This window comes from Pelodiscus sinensis, chromosome 6 (genome assembly GCF_049634645.1).
Source record: "Pelodiscus sinensis isolate JC-2024 chromosome 6, ASM4963464v1, whole genome shotgun sequence".
Taxonomy (NCBI): Eukaryota; Metazoa; Chordata; order Testudines; family Trionychidae; genus Pelodiscus; species Pelodiscus sinensis.
Window position 1 is genome coordinate 3,915,253 of NC_134716.1, and position 18,906 is coordinate 3,934,158.

General features: G+C 40.4%; 1 protein-coding gene across 3 annotated transcripts in view; it reads left to right on the forward strand.

The window, feature by feature from the left end:
- HOOK3 (hook microtubule tethering protein 3) overlaps nt 1-18,906 on the forward strand; it is a 94,140-nt gene that overhangs the window by 25,241 nt on the left and 49,993 nt on the right. For all 3 annotated transcript variants that reach the window (XM_075931325.1, XM_075931327.1, XM_075931326.1), the window contains 4 exons: nt 2,653-2,725; nt 11,029-11,079; nt 14,206-14,338; nt 15,606-15,673. In XM_075931325.1, the coding sequence (XP_075787440.1) occupies nt 2,653-2,725; nt 11,029-11,079; nt 14,206-14,338; nt 15,606-15,673 (325 nt within the window). The remainder of the gene's footprint in view (nt 1-2,652; nt 2,726-11,028; nt 11,080-14,205; nt 14,339-15,605; nt 15,674-18,906) is intronic.

Here is an 18,906-nt window from a genome sequence, read left to right on the forward strand (position 1 = left end):
TAGACTGCAAACCTCTTTCAAAAGAGGCTTTTTCGAAAGATACTTTTGAAAAAGCCTTTTTCGAAAAAGAGCATCTAGACTACAATCAGTACTTTCGAAAAAGCAAGCCGCTTTTCGAGTCGGGGGAGGGGGGTAGTTTAATACTGATTAAGATGTAGAAGTTGCTCCTACTAAATCACTGATTTGTTTTAAAAATTATTATGCCCTTTGTCTCTTCTTCATTCTGTTTGGCTGTTTGCTTTCTGCTTCATTCTGAGAGATGGTGTGTGTGTGTGTGTGTGTGCGTGTGCACAGATGCTTTTGGGGAGGGGAAGTCTAGAAGCTGATTTGGAGGGAAAAAAAACCCTGCTCTTTTTTTACTGGGACTGAGTTAATTTTAGTTCCTGGTCTCTGTGTAGGTGGGAACATAACGCTGTCAAAATTCTGTGTTGTAGAATGGAAAATGTGGCGTTGAATAAACAGCTATCAGTAAGAAGCATTCTCTATTCTTATCTAGTCTCTGAACCTTGGGTGAAGGCATCGGCCAGAGAGAGAGAGAGAAAAAACAGCTGTTTATAGAAAATAGAATGGCAGAGTATACAAAGCGATAATGTGCCCCCATCATAGAGCACTGGGTTCTATCTTGGTTGCCTAATCTCAGGAGCCAAAGCTGGAAAAACTTAAAAGAAGGATGGGAGTAAAAATGTAAAGGTTTCATGGGGCTTAAAAGGAAAATACTTTTAAAATACTGGGATAGAAGGATAAAGAATTAAGAAGAGGTACAGATGTAGATTAAGTAAATATTCCTTTTCAACTTCTTCCACCCCAAAAGAATGGGTTTGTGTGATTTTGTTGTTGTTGAAATTAAAAGAATTACATTTTAAAGAAATATTTAATATTAGCATGTGGGAACTCACTGTTCCTGGAATTTATAGTAAGTAAGTGTGATTAGAGTTAAGAAGTGTATTAATTGTATCAATAATATCACATATTACAAGTATGCAAGCTAACTACTGTTATTGTAAAAGAATTCAAACTTCATGATTCCAGTTATCAGGTACTTTCCTGGTGGGGATGGGAAAGAAAATTTCCCCTTTGCAGATCATGGTACAGGTGGATTGGATGCTTTGTCTGGCTATGCTGGAAGAAGGACAGGAAACACTGGATGTGGTTTAATTAGGGTACAACTTTATTCTCAAATATCTGGAAGTCCCCAACAGGTACAAGTGTACAATGCAGGTCATCATTTTAATATACACATGAGGGGCTTACCCATCCTTGTCCCCAGCCAACCCACTTCTGGGACTTCACTATCCCTCCTCCTCGAATAAGGTTGCAGGGGGCAGGGTAACAAAGAGGAAAGGGGTTGGCTTCCTGCCATAACAGCCATAGGATACCTGAACCATCCCTTCCCTTCTTGTTCTGCTCCTTTAAAGAGTACCTCCTTTAAATATATTGTCAATCCATTTTATCTGATCGCTGTATCCCTTTGCTATGGAATACCTACACTGGACTGCCGCCCTATGGTTACATAAAGGCTGTGTCTACACTGGACCACTTATTCCGGAAAAGCAGCCGCTTTTCCGGAATAACTTGCCAGCTGTCTACACTGGCCGCTTGCTTTTCCGGAAAAGCAATGACAATCTACTGTAAAATTGTCAGTGTTTTTCCGGGAAAAACTATGCTGCTCCCGTTCGGGCAAAAGTCCTTTTCCGGAAAAACTGTTCTGGAAAAGGGCCAGTGTAGACAGCACAGTAGTCTTTTCCGCAAAAAAGTCCCGATCGTGAAAATGACGATCGGGGCTTTTTTCCGGAAAAGCGCGTCTACATTGGCCACGGACGCTTTTCTGGAAAAAGTGCTTTTCCGGAAAAGCATCCTGCCAATGTAGACGCGCTTTTTCCAGAAATACTTATAACGGAAAACTGTTCCGTTTTAAGCATTTCCGGAAAAGGGTGCCAGTGTAGATGTAGCCAAAGAGTGACATAGCCTAATTCCCATTTCCCTCCAGACTTGCTGTGGGGAAGGTGAAAAACTCACCACTTCATGTTGGCCAATCTGGTGATGAAGAAGAAATTCCTTCACCTCCTGTGAAAGCAGCAAGTAGAGCAGGTCCCTCAGTGGAGCCTGATAAAACCCAGTATTTGGGATGGTGAGTGAGTGCTGCTCTGCCTGGTCCAGGTGAAAGAGGGCTTTTCCTGCACTGGCATGGACCTATGGAGACCCTCTTCTATTCCGGTCTCTGGCGGGAGGTTGGGATTCGTCTTGTCTAGAGCAGGAGGCTGGACTTGATGACCTTCAGAGGTCTCTTCCAGCTCTGTGATCATCCCCATGCTAATCTGGTCTGCCACTGCAGCCGACAGTCACTCACTGGCTCTCTGCCACTCAAAGGGGCACTCGCCTTTTACAATAAGCCAGATAATGCCTGCCCTCCCCACAGCTTAGGTGCAGTGGGGTTAGTATTATAGTCACCTCATAAATACTAGGTAAGTATTGGAAACATCTGGATAACACTGTGATGTGTGTGATATAAATTATTAGATAGCCACTACTAATAACCGTTTGTGTATGTGTGCATTTAAATGAGCATCAGTGTATGGTTCATCTGGAATCTCTATCTTGTTAGTACTAGAAATTGGTTTTTGTAACGGATATGCTAATTTGATTTATTTTCAGAGACCCAGCATACTTTGATGAAAACTGGTTAAACAGAATCAAAACCGAAGTAGGAGACAATTGGAGGCTAAAGGTATTTTCTTCTTGTTTTCTTTTCTAAAATCAGTATTTTAGTTCTGAATATTTTTTCAATATTAACTTATTTCTAAGTTAATATATTAGTTTACAGTAGAAGATATCAAATAAACTATTATAAATGCAATTAAGGATTCTTCCGTATCTAAAGTCTTAGCTCTTGTACAGTTTAATTCAATGTCAAAACCCAAGTTAATGATGTACACCCAGTTCACTACTTTGAGAGAACTTACCAGAAAAATGAACTCTAAAAGAACTTGGAAGGCTTTTAAGAACATTTCAACAGGTAGGAAATTTGAATGAAGGTAACATTTATTTTTTTAAATTAAGTATGGAAATGCATAACTAAATTACCCTAAAAATCTGAAGTGCAGTTCAAAAAAGGCACTGGAAAAATGACATCTTACTACTCTGCTTTTTACGTATATTCAGTCATATCTGTTTACTATAGAGAAAAAGGTAAAATGAAACTATTCTTTACTTCAGTGTCAGCTCAGCTGTGGAAGAGCAAACAATTCTGGTTTGGGTTTGTGCATAATCATCAGATTAATTAACTAATGTCTAGTTCAGGGGTGGGCAATAATTTTTGATGGGGGAGGGAACTCTAAGAGGCTAAGGGCCATACTTTTCTGTTGAGGGGACGGAGGTTGGGTGCAGAAGGGAGCTTGAGGTAGGGAACTGGGGTGAAGGAGAGGGTGTGGGGTCTGAAAGGGAGTTTGGGTAAAAGAAGGGATTGTCATCTGGGGCAGGGGATTAGGGTGCAGGATCTGGGAGGGGATATGAGTGCAGGAGAGGTGTCTGGCCTTGAGGGAGGGAAGTAGAAGAGGGTACAGGGTCTGGGAGGGAGGTGTGATCTGTGGTTGTATGCAGAGGGTTTGGGTAGTGACCTGGGGCAGGGAGTTGGGATGCAGGGAGGAGATGGGGTGCCAGAAGCAGGCTCTGGCTGGGAGGCACTTTCCTAAGCGGCTCCTGGCCAGCAACCCTGCAGGACCCCGCCTGCTAGTAGCCCCAGACCACTCAAAGCATCTGGCTGCTCCCTGTGGCTCTCTGCTCTGTGTGGTGGGGGTGGGGGGAAGGGAGGGCGGGCAAAAGCACTTTGCTCCCCCTGTCCACAGCACAATTTCTCAGCTCCTATTGGCCGGAACTGAGAGCCATAGGGATCATCCGGCTACTTAAAGTGATGTGGGGCTGCTCTGTGTCTGAGGGTCCCAGTGGGGCAGGCCACAGGCAGGCTACATCTTGCCCACCCCGGTCTAGTTCCCGAGCCACTTGTGCAACTCAGTCACCTTGTAATAATATCTTTAGTTACACTTTTATAAATCCTCAAGTCAATAGATTGCATAGGTGTAATAAGTACTTTTTGACCTCCACAGACAAGGAAGAACACAGCCAGATGTTGAGAGCTCAGTGCTGGTTTGACTGCCCATAGCTTCACAACAGGCTGAAAGTGCAGCTGCGGCTTTTGCATCTCTCAGTTTATATTGGAGGAAGGGAACAGTCTCCTGTCAGTGTGACAGGAGCTTGAATGTGATGTGAACACTCCCTTCATTCCTCCCTTGTCTCCCCCTCTCCCCTAAAAATAAGTTTAAAGAATCCCTGGTTATCTCTTCCCCTCCTAAATGAAGATTAGGGCAGCAGTAGCTGAGATTTATTTGTTGAGCTCATTATTCTTAGTAGTTTTTCAGTCCTTCACTTAAGAAAGTTAAGAGCTAATATTTTCCATGCAAGAAATGCTCTAAAAGAAACAAACAAAAAATCCCCCAAACAATGCAACCTTTAAGAGCTTCATAAAAAACAGTAAATGGCATCAACAAAATATTTAAGTCTTTCTTTGTAGTCTTGACATTTGCAGGGATCCTTGCTGTAAGGAGTAGGCATATCTGACCACACAGTTCCAGTAGGCTTAATCTTCAGCTCTGTATATATTAGTAATTTGAAACATGATAAGTGGGGATATCGTCAGAATGTGTGCTTGGATGGCTTTCGTCCAGATTTCAGATGTCAGTGGTGTTTCCCTGATGATTTTAATGATCGGAGTGAAAAAATTGATTACTGGATTAGCATGGTGTGTACCATCCCAGCAAGGCTTTGTCATAGCGAACAGCACAATATTCTTGCTGTTTGTCAGGCATGAGACAGAGCTCCATTCCCTGTCTCCAGGGCTTGCACTCAAAGTACAAATCAGCGAATGGATCCAAGGATGGGGAATAGATGAGGTAGAATAACCGTGCAACTGATCTTGTTTTCATGATGCACCCTTGACTGGATTCTCCTGGGTTCAGGCTGGGACAGTGGGACTGCTGTGTCCTTTTAAGTCTCTCCAGCTTGGGTTGTGTTTCGTAATGCTTTGCGGGTGACCAGTAGTAAACCCTCCTGTGGCTGTCATCTCTCAGTTCAGCTGCGTGTCAAGCCCAACGCTCAGCCATAGTGAGTTCTCCCAGAGCTGCTCACGAATCTCTGAGAGTAAGATACCCTGGGCTCACCCTGTGTTTAGTTTTTATTCCATGTGCTTGGGAAGCCCAAGTCCAGGCATGTCTGGAGGCATTGCTGAGCTTCCAGGCAAAACTGAGCAGTTCCCTTGGCATGGCCTCATGCAAGCGAGTCATTGCACTGTAGCTCCCTTGCTGAAAAATGACTGTTGAAACTCCACCAGGGCTTTGACTATTCTCCTTGCTATTCTCTGGGAAGCTAATAGCTAGCTGATTCACTAACTTACAATATGCTTTAGTGACAACTATAGAACACATTCACATAATTTCATACGCATTGATGATATACATATACAGACAGAGAAATGACTTTCAGCAGATCATAACCTTTTCCCGGATACCTTACAAGGCATGCTTTGTATGCAAGATCACATTCATATAAAAATGAGGAATATGAAGGTTACTAGGGTCCTTTCCAAGGTAGAGTTTCACCTTCCCCCTGATATCCTCCTATTGTTGGTGCCATTTCCAATGAGGAATTAAATAAATTACGTTCTTATAAATTTTGGATAATCACAGTCATTAGTAATCCATCTTTTCTATTGGTAACAAATAGCCTCGCCTTACCAATTTTAGTGTAAGAAATATTTTTTGTAAAAATCTCTAAAACTGAAAAGATAATTATCTCTTGCCTTGCTTAGTGCAAAAGCAATCCACTTTGAATAATTATATTTTAGATTGCATGCAGAACAGAGATTTTTCTATTAAAAAAACATTTTGGAAGCAGAATGCCAATCATTGCAACTTCCCTAAACTACAATGTTCCTGTGGTCAGAAGATATAGGAATATCATGAACTGAAGAGGCCTGGTCATGCACTTTGAAAAGTGGTTGATCCCATTGCTGTACATAGTGTTTTGAGACTGTACGTGTTTTCAACATATTTTTATGACTGTACATAATATTATTGACACTGTAGAGGGGATGAGAAGAAAAAATTGGGTCACTTCCTGTTTTTCTCATTCAGTATGGTATTGTTCAGAAATTAATAAATTTTGGGGAAAGGTTGAACAATATGTTCCCAATTATCTCCTATCAGATCCCAAGCTTTTTGTCTTTGATATTTGCCTGGGCAATCAGACTGCAGCATTTGTTAAAAACGTAATTTATTACCTTTAAATATTGAGTAACATGGTCCAACCTTATAATGATAGTTTGTTAGATTTTCTACCATTAAAATAGATCGTTGGATGTCTTGTGCAAAGGGAGGATGTCTTTGAAGATGGATGGCTCTCCGTTTGAAGCAAAATGAAACAGTCTATTAAATTAGGATATAAACTGTTTAGTTTTATAATTCAACCAACCAAACCTGGATACTACTTGCTACTCTATAGCAATTTTTTTCTTGCTATAGAGTAGGTTTTATACCACTTCATGACCCTTTGGGAAGTTGCTGTACTAGAATGCTATTAACACTTTAACTTCCCCTCTCCTGGGACTGTGACAGCTCATTCTGCGTGAGCTCAGATCACCTCTTTGCCCCAACCAGGCAGATGGTGGGTTAAGCATGGAAAATGAGCAAAGCCAGTATGTCAGTTCAATCATGAGAGTGCCACTGATATTTGCAGTGAGCCCATATGATTGTGGTCTGATCTTTAATAGAATATGGGAACTTCTAAAAATAGGCTACCACCACATGAGCTGTTAATTGAAGAACTATGTAGAATACAGCTGAAACCTACTACAATAACTGTATAGACCTCAAACAGACTTTAGATATAATTAGACAAAAATGGTTTTGGCAAGTCTTGAGGACGTGTGGCATCCTTGAGAAATTGATTGAGCGGATAGAAACGTCTACAGCAAGTCTATGGGCGAAGTGCGAGTAAATGGAAAGATACTGGATGACTGTAGAGTTGAGACAGGGACGCACACTATTGTCAGACTTGTTCAGCTGACTGCTGAAAGCAATAATGAATCTAGCATGGACAGATGGAACCAGCAAACTCATGCTATGTGTGAGGATAGTCAAGGATTTTATTGACTTCAGAGCATTGACAGAGGAGGATTTACAGGGAATAACTGAAAAGGTAGATGTGGACAATAGAACATTCAGACTGAATGGCAACTGAAAGTCAAGGGGAAGAGATAAAGATCATATGCAAAGAACTGAAACATGGAAAAAATGATGTACCTTAGAGGACTGGTATCAAGAAATGGGAATTGTGTAGCTGACATGGAAAGAAGTATCAGACTAGCTGTTATGGCATTTGGAAAACTTTGCAAGACCTTCAAGGCTAACGACATTTAGATGAAAAACTAATAACCTGTATGAGATGATTGTTGCATCGATACTGCTTTATAGTGTTAGATGTTAGACCCGTTGAAGTTGGAGTTAGTTTTATTATGGTGGGTCTTATGATTGGGTCTGTTATACACTGGCGTTACAGCAAACACGTGAGTGAGGTATATCAAGTTATTGCTTGTTGTGGAGGGGGAAAGGTTACATCACAGGAATCAGATGTTGGGTGTCTTTTCAGTTAACTTAGGTGCCCTAATCTTGGTAGCGATCTCTTACACCAAAAGGGGTATAGTCTGCGTTGGGGATGATATGGAAGGAAGGCAATCGCTTTGTTTTCAATTAGGGGATCTTGATTCGCCGATGGGGAAAAGGATAGTATTTTTCATTTTATTTCTTTGTCACTTTTGGGAAACATTCAAGGTCCCCGTGTACTCTGCGGTAAACTGGACTTAATTCTGCAGCATGGCCATTGGTTTCTGTGGCACTTTGGTGCAGCAGGCTGGAAATTCTGCGGCAGCCTCAGGTAAATTCAAAACTGGAGGTGTTCAATGAATCAGACATGAAAATGAACAATACAATCATTCCCAATCATGTTTGATTTGATATTAAAATCAAGTGATTTACCTTTCCTATAAATGTTAAATTTGCTGCAGATTTTTGTAATGACAATTTATAACTGCTATAAACAGGGTTTTTTTTACAGAGGTTCAGGGGACCTGTATGCTTCGGCAGTTGGGTAGGAAATTGTTGGACATTTTGACACCTTAGAAGGTGTGGGAGGTGGGTTAGGATTGAGGAATTAATGACAATTCTTTGTTCAGTCTGACATCATTAGAGAGTTTGGAATACCTTCAGTTTGCTCTATGGTCTCTCCTATTTCTCATTTTAGGCTGATTATGATCTGAAACATCCAAGTGGACAGCATCTTTGCTTGTCTGCTTTGAGATTTTATAGTCATAACACCTAGGCGCCTATCCCATGTGGTTTTAGATCTGTGTATGTAGGTGGTTACAATTTAGAACTTGTTTGCTTTACTGGAATTGGCAAATGGGAGGGTATGATTAGAACAGTTGGACCATCTCCTCCTCCATTTTGAATTCATGGCTCACATTTGTGTGCTATTTTTGGATGAAGGGCCTGTTTCATTGTATAGCCAATGGAGAGTGATTGAACTGAATGGCTTTCAGAATTCTCTATGTTGGCTAACTCTGTTGTTGGCCAACTAGTTTGCCCTTAACATCACTACAGTGAGTGCTACATTTTCTCTGCATTATTTTACAGGGTCTTGATGGAATACAAATGATACGTAGCACTGATTAGCGTACTCTTTACTAGATTATATATAAAGTGTGTTTATAATTCTTTCCCATTGTTCTAACATATGTGCAGGGTTTTTTCCACTCCCCTGCATAGTATCTTTTACAAATCCATGATATCTGTGAGTGGCTATGGCTGGTGCACTGGCTGGGGAAACCTAGCTGCCGACATACACCAGTTTCTCATCAACAGTTTTATATCTACATCCTGGCCAAATGGGAAGGATCAAAACAGGATTAACCTCTTCCAGGGGACAGATGCAAAGTTGTCTTTGGTTGGAGTTCTGGCCAGTCTTACTTGGTGAGGTACTGAGGGTGCTTCTGTCATGGAGTCAGAGCCAGAGCCCTCGTAGTTAGTAAAATCGAGATGGGAGTGAGTTAGTTCTTTTTTTGGCAGAGTGGAGGGGCCTCCCAGGGTTGAGATCATCTAGAAGCTACAACAGATATAGAAAGTAAGGAATGCGGTTTAAGTACGGTATATTTAGAGATTTGACCAAAACGTCCCCGAGAGCTCCAGAAGGTGTTAAATCCACGCCCAGGCCTGCCTTGCTCTCTCGCTGATCCTGCACCCCCGTAGCAGCAAGAATAGATTCTGCCAGCAGTAGAATAGCGAGGTTATATTGCTCCTCCAGGATACAGCACAGCATAGACGTGGTGTGTTTACAGGATTCAGGGCCAGGGTGTTTCAGATCCCTTGGGTTAGGGTCCATCATCCCTAGCCCACAGCCCCAGCAACCTCAGTCTGTCTCCCTCATGGTTCCAGCCCCAGACTGACCCTTCCCCCGAACACTCACTTCCCTAGTTCCCTCACTGCCCCCAACTCGTCTGACCGGTTGGGTCTTTGTCTACGGGACTTAGGCAGCCCACCAGCAGGGCTTTGTCCCGTAGACAAAGACCCAATCAGTCAGATGAGTTGGAGCAATGTGGGAACTAGGGAAGTGAGTGCTCACAGGCAGAGGCCAGTTGGGGTCATTCACAGCCCACAACCCAAGCACACCAACCAGCAAGATACTGACACTACATCACAGTGCAGAGGGACACCGGAATAGAGCAGACAGCACCCCCACTACTCCACACCTCACTTGTAGGACATAGTATTTCTTGTTCTTCAAGTGTGTGTCACTATGGATCCCACTCTGTATGTGCGTGGCCCTCGTGTGTGGGAGCGGAATCTTTGAGCTGCAGTAACCATCAGGCCATGCCTGCACCCTGTTGGTCCTTGTCCCTGCTCCCATAAGGGCGTAAAGCTCAGCAGAGTGGCTAGAACCATCCTTCAGTTCTCTCATACTATCCTATTAAGTGGGATCTCACGCGGAGCAGCCCCCAGTGCACTTGGCACTAACTCTGCTGTCTAAATTCTCAGTAATGGCAACTCCTCCCCCCCCCCCCCCCCGCCCCCGGTCAGCACAACCTTTAGTGAGGATCTGCTCCTCTTCTTTCCTCGCTGAGCTGTTCTCTTTCCCTCTGACCAGCCCAGAGCCTTCCCTTCTCCCATTTACCATGATCAGGAAATAGTTCACCCTCAGTTCGGAGCCCCAGCACATACCTGTCACTTTCATGACACTGGTTTGAACAGCCCTCGCCTAGACATTTTTCACTGTGGCCTGAGTCAAAGCTCATGCCAGTCAGTAGGAATTGTTCTCATTCGCTTCATTGTGCTTCATTGACTGGCACGGGCTTTGGATCAGGCCCACAGTATGGGACAATCTTATATAGTATTTTTATGATCATAATGAATTATTGATTCTGGGAAGATACTTTTCACTAGAAATTCAACTAGACTTACATTTGTGTATGTGGTTCTGCTTTCAATATTACTTGTGATTTATTTTGGCCTGCTTTGTGTACCCCACATTTGTTTTTATATATTTACATGCTGCAGTAGAACTTTGATTTTACTAACACCCGCCTTGCAAATGACCAGTTATATAAACCACTTTTCTGGAAAGGCAGGGGAAAAAAAATCACATAATGAAAGTGATGTCAATGAACAAGTTGCCATATCTTCACACTACAGTCTCTTCAATGGATCGGAATGATCTCTGCAGTGGTTTAAAAAACAAAAAGGATGATTCAGTGCATGATACTGTAACATACACTGTACCTGCCATAATTTTGAGGTGTACAATTTTTTTGAACATTTCAATTTTATAAATTCCAGTCCTCAATTAGTTTGTAAAATTAGAAGTTCTACTGTATCTTAAATTCAGTAGCTTTATATATTTAATTTCTCTTTTCCCTCTTCCATCAAACAGATAAGCAATCTGAAGAAAATTTTAAAAGGAATATTGGATTATAATCATGAGGTAAGAACTATTTCCCAGTGCTCTGTACAAACCTTTCTTTCTACTGAACGTTTTCATTATGCGCGTTGAACGTGTTACTGAATATTGATTTGTTGAGCATTAGGTCCAGATATATTACAGGTGCTCAGCACTCAATAGCTCCCAGTGGAGCTGAGCTCTTTGAAAAAAATCTGACCCTTATCTCATGCAATGGAATTGTTCATTTTTCTAAGTAGCCATTCTGTATTTTATCTGCCCTTCCATACTCTTCAACCCTGTCTTACCAAAATAAATGAACTTAGCATGGGCTGTCCTTGAGTACTAGACCTCTCCAAAGCTTTATTGCCATCCTTCATCAAGTATTCCATTAAGGAGCAAACCCAGCTTCCAAACTGTGTTGAAAATAAAACCACTAATACTCTTAAGCATCTTGACGTGAAAATAGTAGGTGCCTGGTGACTCTGTATTGGAGTTGAATGCATACAAATTAAAGCTTGTCTGTCTGATGTTTTCTTCTACGCCTAGTGAAAACTCTCTCTCTTGGATTGTGTGTATGTGTGTGAGAGGAAAATAGTCAGTTGAGGCAGAGAGAGAAAAGTTCATTAAAAGTTTTAATTTCAGACTGTTACAGCTGTACTATGGAAGCTTCTACAGAGAAGCTCTTGTGCTACTTGTCTCCAAGACTGCACTGCGTGGGAGGGATAAGATATGTTTTCCCTGCTATGTGCTGAGGTAGCTGGTGTATTAAGAATGCAGAGAAATGGGCACAAATGGGGCATATCAGAGAGATTTCATACTCCAAGAACTTGTTTTCTCTCAACACGTAACTATTTTGGAAAAGAGGAAGAGAATACATTTGCTAAGACTTGGAGGGGAGAGGGGAGCTTCAGAAATGGGGGCCTAAAGACTCCCAAATTGAAACTTAATAAATAGGCTAATTTTCAAAAGTTCTAGGTATGCTTACATTAAAGTCTCAGAAGGAAAGGAATTGAGCAAACATGTTTTTCAGCAAACATGTCAAGGTCTGTAAGTTGCTCAGCACGAATCTATCAGAAAGACAAACATACACTTTTCTAGGGACTTGTTTGTTATCTGCCGTGTAAAGACCCTTATGGATCCTTTTCCATGCCCTTCACACACACTGCTCGCTACCTTTGCTTGTCAATCTGGATTCAAAATAATCTTTTTTTACAGTTCATTTGGCAGATACTTCTTTCATAGCCATGTTGAAGGAAGAGCACTTTCTAATTGGAGTATCATAAATACATCAGGACCTGCGCAGGGCTGTTCCTTTACCAACAGAATATTGCTTTAAATTCTAAGCTTCCTCTAGTTTCCTTAGTCTCTAATGCAGAGGTGGGCAATAAAATGAAGGCGGTTTGCCAGGGCTAGCCTCTGGTGCGCTGCTGCCACTTTATTTACCTGCGCCTCTGCAGGTGTGGGTGCTTATAGCTTCCATTGGCTGGGGATCACAGTTCCCAGCCAATGGGAGCTGTGGGAAGCGGCATGGACCACAACACTACTTTGGCGGCTCCCATTGGCCGGGAATAGTGATCTATGGCCAATGGGAGCTGCAAGCACCCGTACCTAAGGAGACACAGGTAAATACAGAGGCGGTGGCCTGCCATGGGCTAACTCCGTTTTACCAGAAATATCTTGCTAATATGATTATTTTGTAATCCCAACCCCATAACCTCTATCGCCAAGTGACGTATGTCCTACCTAGCCTCCCAAACAGCCTCTGCAAAGAAATATAAACATTTTCGTCGCATATTACAGATTGGACCAGTGTAAAAATTGGATATCAAAATAGCCATACTGTATTGATTATATTATTCATTTTATGTTTTACTTAATACAAATATTCATTTTCAGTTTACATGTATCTGCTATAGAATTCACATGCTGGTTCACTTGAGTGACAGAAAAATGAAGGATCCTTGCTAAAGAATTTGGGTCCCCATAGTACACATGGGTATTAGTTATATTAATGCCTATTCTTTGGGCAAGGCGTATAAGGCAGTCTTCTGTTGTAATCTTTTTAAAACAATTTGATTTGTAAGACAGTCATGTGGTATTCTATACATACATTTGCTAGATACTTTTGAGTAAATATCTTCCCCAAAGTTGAGTGTTTTTTGGATTAAAAAATTAGCAAATAAATTACACATTCCTTTCAGTCACTCTTTTTTTTTTCTCTGTTTACATTTTTGATCTGTTAAATTGACTGTTTTTTCTACCTGCAGTTGATATGCTAAAATTTTGACTCACCCCACTTTTCATAGTAATAGCTTCACCTCTTGCAAAGCTTTTTACTAATCTAGCAGAACTGCTTAATTCTCTCAGCTGATGCTCATTAATGTGTAAATGCGTCTAGGTTGTAAGTTGGCTTACAATAATTGTATGTCAGGTATGATTTTCTTTTCTTCAGCTACTTTTCCTCCTTTCTCCTTGCTTCCATGTCAAGCAATTTTTTTCTTTAATGGCCTCCTTTCTGCTGTTCAGTTTGTCCTATACCACTATTTCAGATGGTTTCCACAGACTGAAAATAAAACTGCTTGACCAAGGAGGTTAGTGATAGTTTTACATTTTTAGGTATTATCATGCATCAGGGCTAGAGACACGTGCTTTATATTATTGGAATATTTGGAATTCTAGTTTTACACTGGTGTGATTTGCAGTTTATTTCCCAGATGCAATTAAGTTATTCTGTCTGACGGCAAATTTTTGTATCTGAATAATTCTGTATTTGAATTGTGGAAAACAACTTCATTTTTTAAAAGTCCAATGGACAGGCACTGTTGGTCAGCTGTCTTCAGAACTTCCTCATGTTGCTGGCTTGATTGCCAGCCTTTCCCAACCTGGAAGAACAGGTCAGCAGCGGTGAGTGTGGTTGTTCAGTCCTCATTAATTGAGACAGCATTCTCTAGACTTTCTGAAACGGTGGTTGCATCAGTTTATTTGGGTGGAATTTGCATTATAGGGTCCTGTCCAAAGGTAAGTGGGCAGAGGTTAGCCAATTTATTTAAATTGAGATTCAAGGTCGGGTTTGAAAACTGTGCCAAAGATAAGAACGTGAGCTCTTTCTACTGGCTTCTTGCCTTACCTACCTGAGTTGCTATGTATATATGTTGTGTTTTTGTGCAGATTTTAGGGCAGCAGATTAATGACTTCACCCTTCCTGATGTTAACCTAATTGGAGAGCACTCGGATGTTGCGGAGCTTGGAAGAATGCTGCAGCTCATTTTGGGATGTGCTGTGAATTGTGAGCAGAAGCAAGGTAATCAATTTTGAATGTGCATTATGCGTCATTAATGGAAGTCAGAGTTGGTGCATAAATGAGGTGGGGAAAATCATGTTTCTGGCATTGTTGTCAGAAGCACGATTTATTCTCCTGTGGGTCATGACTTTGTTTTGTCTCATTGATGATCGCTGCCATCGCGTTACCAGTTTCCCTGAGTTTGCAATCTGGAACTGGGGACCTGGTTCTTGTATGCTTCTGAAGGATGGCTTTCCTTTTGGTTCCAGGAATAGAAATGAAAAATGGCTCCACCTATGAAAATTATTGAACCCAGCTTTTAATTATTAATTATTATGGGAAGGCTCAGTTGCAGCTGCTTATCTGGTTTAATTACAAGTTCATAGGAACAGGAATGCAGCCTTTTGCTGTAAAATCAGCTGCTATCAGAATTTACAAATATGAGATCCAGGAAGAGAAAAAGTAGAGGGCATAGATTGAGGAAAATGCACAAAGACAAGAAGAGGGTCTCTCATCAGATACACAAGGTACACAATAAGTTACTATTGAAAGGTAGGATGAAAATCCTGAAAGGGCAGGACCTGTTCTTGAATCATCTCCTTGTTTTCCTGTCTGAATAGCTCAGGGGGGAAAAGGGAGCTGCAACTGGAAAACAGATAGTTCCAGTGGGAATTCTTTAGTGGGCTTTTAAAGATAAAAATTATTATTTTGACCCAACTGTTGATCATTTTGCTACAGTTGCCCATTGCCAGCATCAATCAGGACAATAGCGGTTATTGGATTGCCCCCTTAATTTACAACCTTTCCACAGCTACTCCAGCCCTTGGCAAGAGCACAGAAAGGAAGATGTGTATCCAGACATGATGCACTTACAAAAGAATAACTGCATTATCCCTGTTGTCCACAATTTGCAGGTTTTGTTACTGCAAATGGCCTGCAACCTTGTTTGTGTTACAACTGAGTACTTAGCACATTGCTTGATCGTGAAATGACAGTTTTTGGAAAAATGTCTCTATCATTCACTTGGCCTGCCACCATATGTATGTATACATGAGCCTTCAGAAATATCTTACTGAGCCTTGCCATGGGACTTGAAAGTATGCCTTTCTGTTACTGTACTACTGGGTTTACTGGGATGGAGTCTGGTCTGGCCACTGACTGGGCACAAATTCCATGCATGGCACCTGTGCAGTTTGCAGGCGAGAGGTGGCTTTTTACCCCTTTGTTCTGTATTTCTGCCGTAAGTGTAAGTGTAATAATAACATGCCAGAATGTTGTTTGCTTTCAGAATACATCCAGACCATCATGATGATGGAGGAATCTGTCCAACATGTTGTCATGACAGCGATACAGGAGGTATGCTGAAGTGTCCGTAAGATGTAACAATTCAGCATTTCATTTCAGTACCAGGATATACTTTCTCAGTTTTGCTAACTTCAGTAGGAAGAAGTAATTAATAAATGGGGTGTGGAATTTAGCATTTATAAAGGTAGAACAAGGAATGTTTTCCTCTTTTGTTTAGGGAAAACAAATATTTGTAAACCGTATTTAGGTAATAGAATTCAGGCAAATTTCCACTTTTCTTTAAGTCTAGAAGATTAAACTTCTAGATATTGACACTGGGCTTCCCTTCCTTTGCCTTTCCTTACCTATGGCTCCTAAAAACACACCATACTTTGTTGTGTAAGTAGCAAAACAAGTACTGTAGCACGTCATTCATTTGCATCTAGTAATTGAGAGACTCCCTGAATTACTGAATTTTGTAAAAGGGCAAGTAAATGAACAAATACAATAAAGAGGAAAACGCATTGCAAAATCTACTTTGTTTTATTAGCTGTAGCCTAGTTTTAGTTATTGCTGAACCTGACTTCATAGTAGTCAATAAATTTACTGTACTATATTTTATAAAAATGTTATCATTTTAGTAACATGAGACCTCCTTAGAGATTTGTTTGTATAGCTATAAAAAGTGCAGAAAGGCCACACTTGCTTCTCAGATTGAGCATTCTGAAAATGAAAATTAAAGAAATCTTTCATTCCCTGTCCTCCCCTAAGCCAGTGCTGTCCGGAAGTCAGTTCCTGGTTTCTTGGCTTATGTTTTTTGGTATTTTTTGTGTATATGTCTCCCCTTCTTTCTGCACACCTGCCATTTGTTTTGATAGGATTTTTTATGTCTGTCTCTTATTGGTTCCCAGATCTTAGCGCTTTCCACTCTGCTATAATGGACAAAAAATAAGTAGATATTCAGGAGATGTGGTTCCTAGTCTAATAAAAAATCCATGTTAATAATCTTGCCCATTGTTTAATGGATCAATGGAGCATTTATCCAGTGGCTATGAAGCTTGTTCAGAATTTGTGGACTATGCTGAGAAATAGGTGACACCATAGGCTAAGGGCTCTCCTTTGGAGGAGCCTTTGAAACTCACTTGATCAAAAGAGCCCCTTTCCAAGTAATTTTCCAGATGGGAGCAGCTTGACTCTGTCATTCAAAGAGCTTAGATGACTAAGAAATTCAGAACCTAATGGAGAGTTCTGAGGTGCTTATTCAAAAATTTCAGATCCTTCTCAGAATAAAGAGTTCAGATCCGAGGAAAACCTTTAGAGCTGCACTCTTCATCTTTGGAGAAAAATATAGCTCCTTGAAGACTTCTTTGCAGAGCTGGGTGGGCAATGGACTTCCAAAGAAAAAGAGTTAGTGCCACAGAATTGTGTTCGTATTGTACCTCATAGCAGGTAGCCTCCATGGGTCCTAGAAAGTTCAAAGGTATAAGGATTCCTTTGATTGAGGACATTCAGAATTTTTTCATATCTGGTGGACTGCTTGGGGCAGACCTTTGCAGAGGGATTTGAGTGACTCAGGTTTGTGGAGGAGTTACCAAAATAAAGTGCTGATATGGTAGCCATGTAGGCAGGTGAGAAATGTAGGTATTCCATACCTACATCATCTTAAGCATTACAAAATACTTTCCATACAGTGAGACTGTATTAAGTATTCATAACATATAAGGACTTGTTAAATAAATCTTTCTACTGTATTGCATAGTCTGGTTCTTTCCCAGTTAGGTTAAATATATGCAAATGCTTATAGATGATGTTTTCTTAATTTATATATAATTACTAATACTAGTTATGGAAGCGTGTTTCATAGCACAACATAAATGGCCATCTGTCACCTATAATAACCTATCCTGAAGGTGGTATTTTTTTCACAACAATATCGTGGCATATTTCACAGTACAAAATGATAATTTTACATGTAAAATTTCATACTAGAAAATGAATTTAAATGAATATTTATTTTATTTGAATTTCCTGTGCTTTTGAACAACTGTATACTTTGATCATCAGAATTTTTAAGTAAAATCCCAAGCTTAAAAATAAATGGAAATTCTTTGTTTCTTCAGGCAGATTCTGAAACATTTTGAACATCTTATAAATCTCATTTAAACCAAACAGTGCCTTGATAGTCTGCTCATTTCAGTAGAGCTGAAATCCTGTATATCAACCATTTAAATTTTAAGACTCCTGAAAACATTTATGCACGTTCATAGATTTGTACTGAACTCATAGATTTGCATGATGGGGGCTTAAGTATGTGATTTTCAAAGCAATGAAAAATCTATTATAAAGTTTTCAATTTCACATTTTATACAGATTTTCTTTTCATGGCAAACAAAAAATTAACGTTTTCCATGAAATCTCTTTCTGTAACAATACAGCTTTGCGATTGCTTCTGCTCTCATAATGCATATGGCAAATTATGCTGTTCTTTTCCCAAGCCTCATAGAATTAGTCATTTGGAAGGTTGAGAGTTCTTTACCAACAAATAGTTGGTACAAAAAATACCTTCATTTCCTAATAACTGAACTTAAGAAACTTCATAACAAATTCCTTTTCCCTTCCAGTATGCATGCCCACCAGACCATCAAAACAGAGCCATGCCCTGTATTGCAGAGTACTTGAGGCAGTTTCAAATCTGTCTGAGATTGCACAGCAGGAAAGTTGTTGGACTGATCTGAAAAATGTTGTTTTCACAGACATAGCAAATTTCAGTTTTCCTGTGTTTCAGCCTCATTGTTTTCAAGTTTCATTTTGTCTTCAGTAAAAACTATAGAGGCTGCTGTATGGAATAATCAGTGATGGCTGAAAATGTCAAAAGTCATGCTGTGTTAGAAGCTGTAGAAGATGTTAGATATACCATTGGATCTCTTGAAAATAAATCTCCATAAAACAGAGATCTTAGTCTGACAAAGGAAACGAACTGTGTGCAACTTATATATAACGCAACAGCAGAATCAAACATCTTCATGTTATGACATCATAAAACATAGAATAAAAGAGAAAGATTAAGTCGTGTATGATAAACAAGAATCAAGTGCGTGTTTCTAGGATATTTATGCATGTCGATCACATGATAACCTTAGTTACTAAGCTTGTATCCATGACAACACTCATATTCAGCCCATATGAGGAAACCAGTTAAAATTGGGTAAGGGTTTTAATAAAATACAACTAACATGGCTATATGTATTTATTTTTGTAATGCTACTTGCCATAGTGGTGGGCATAAAATAGGTGAATTAGAGTAA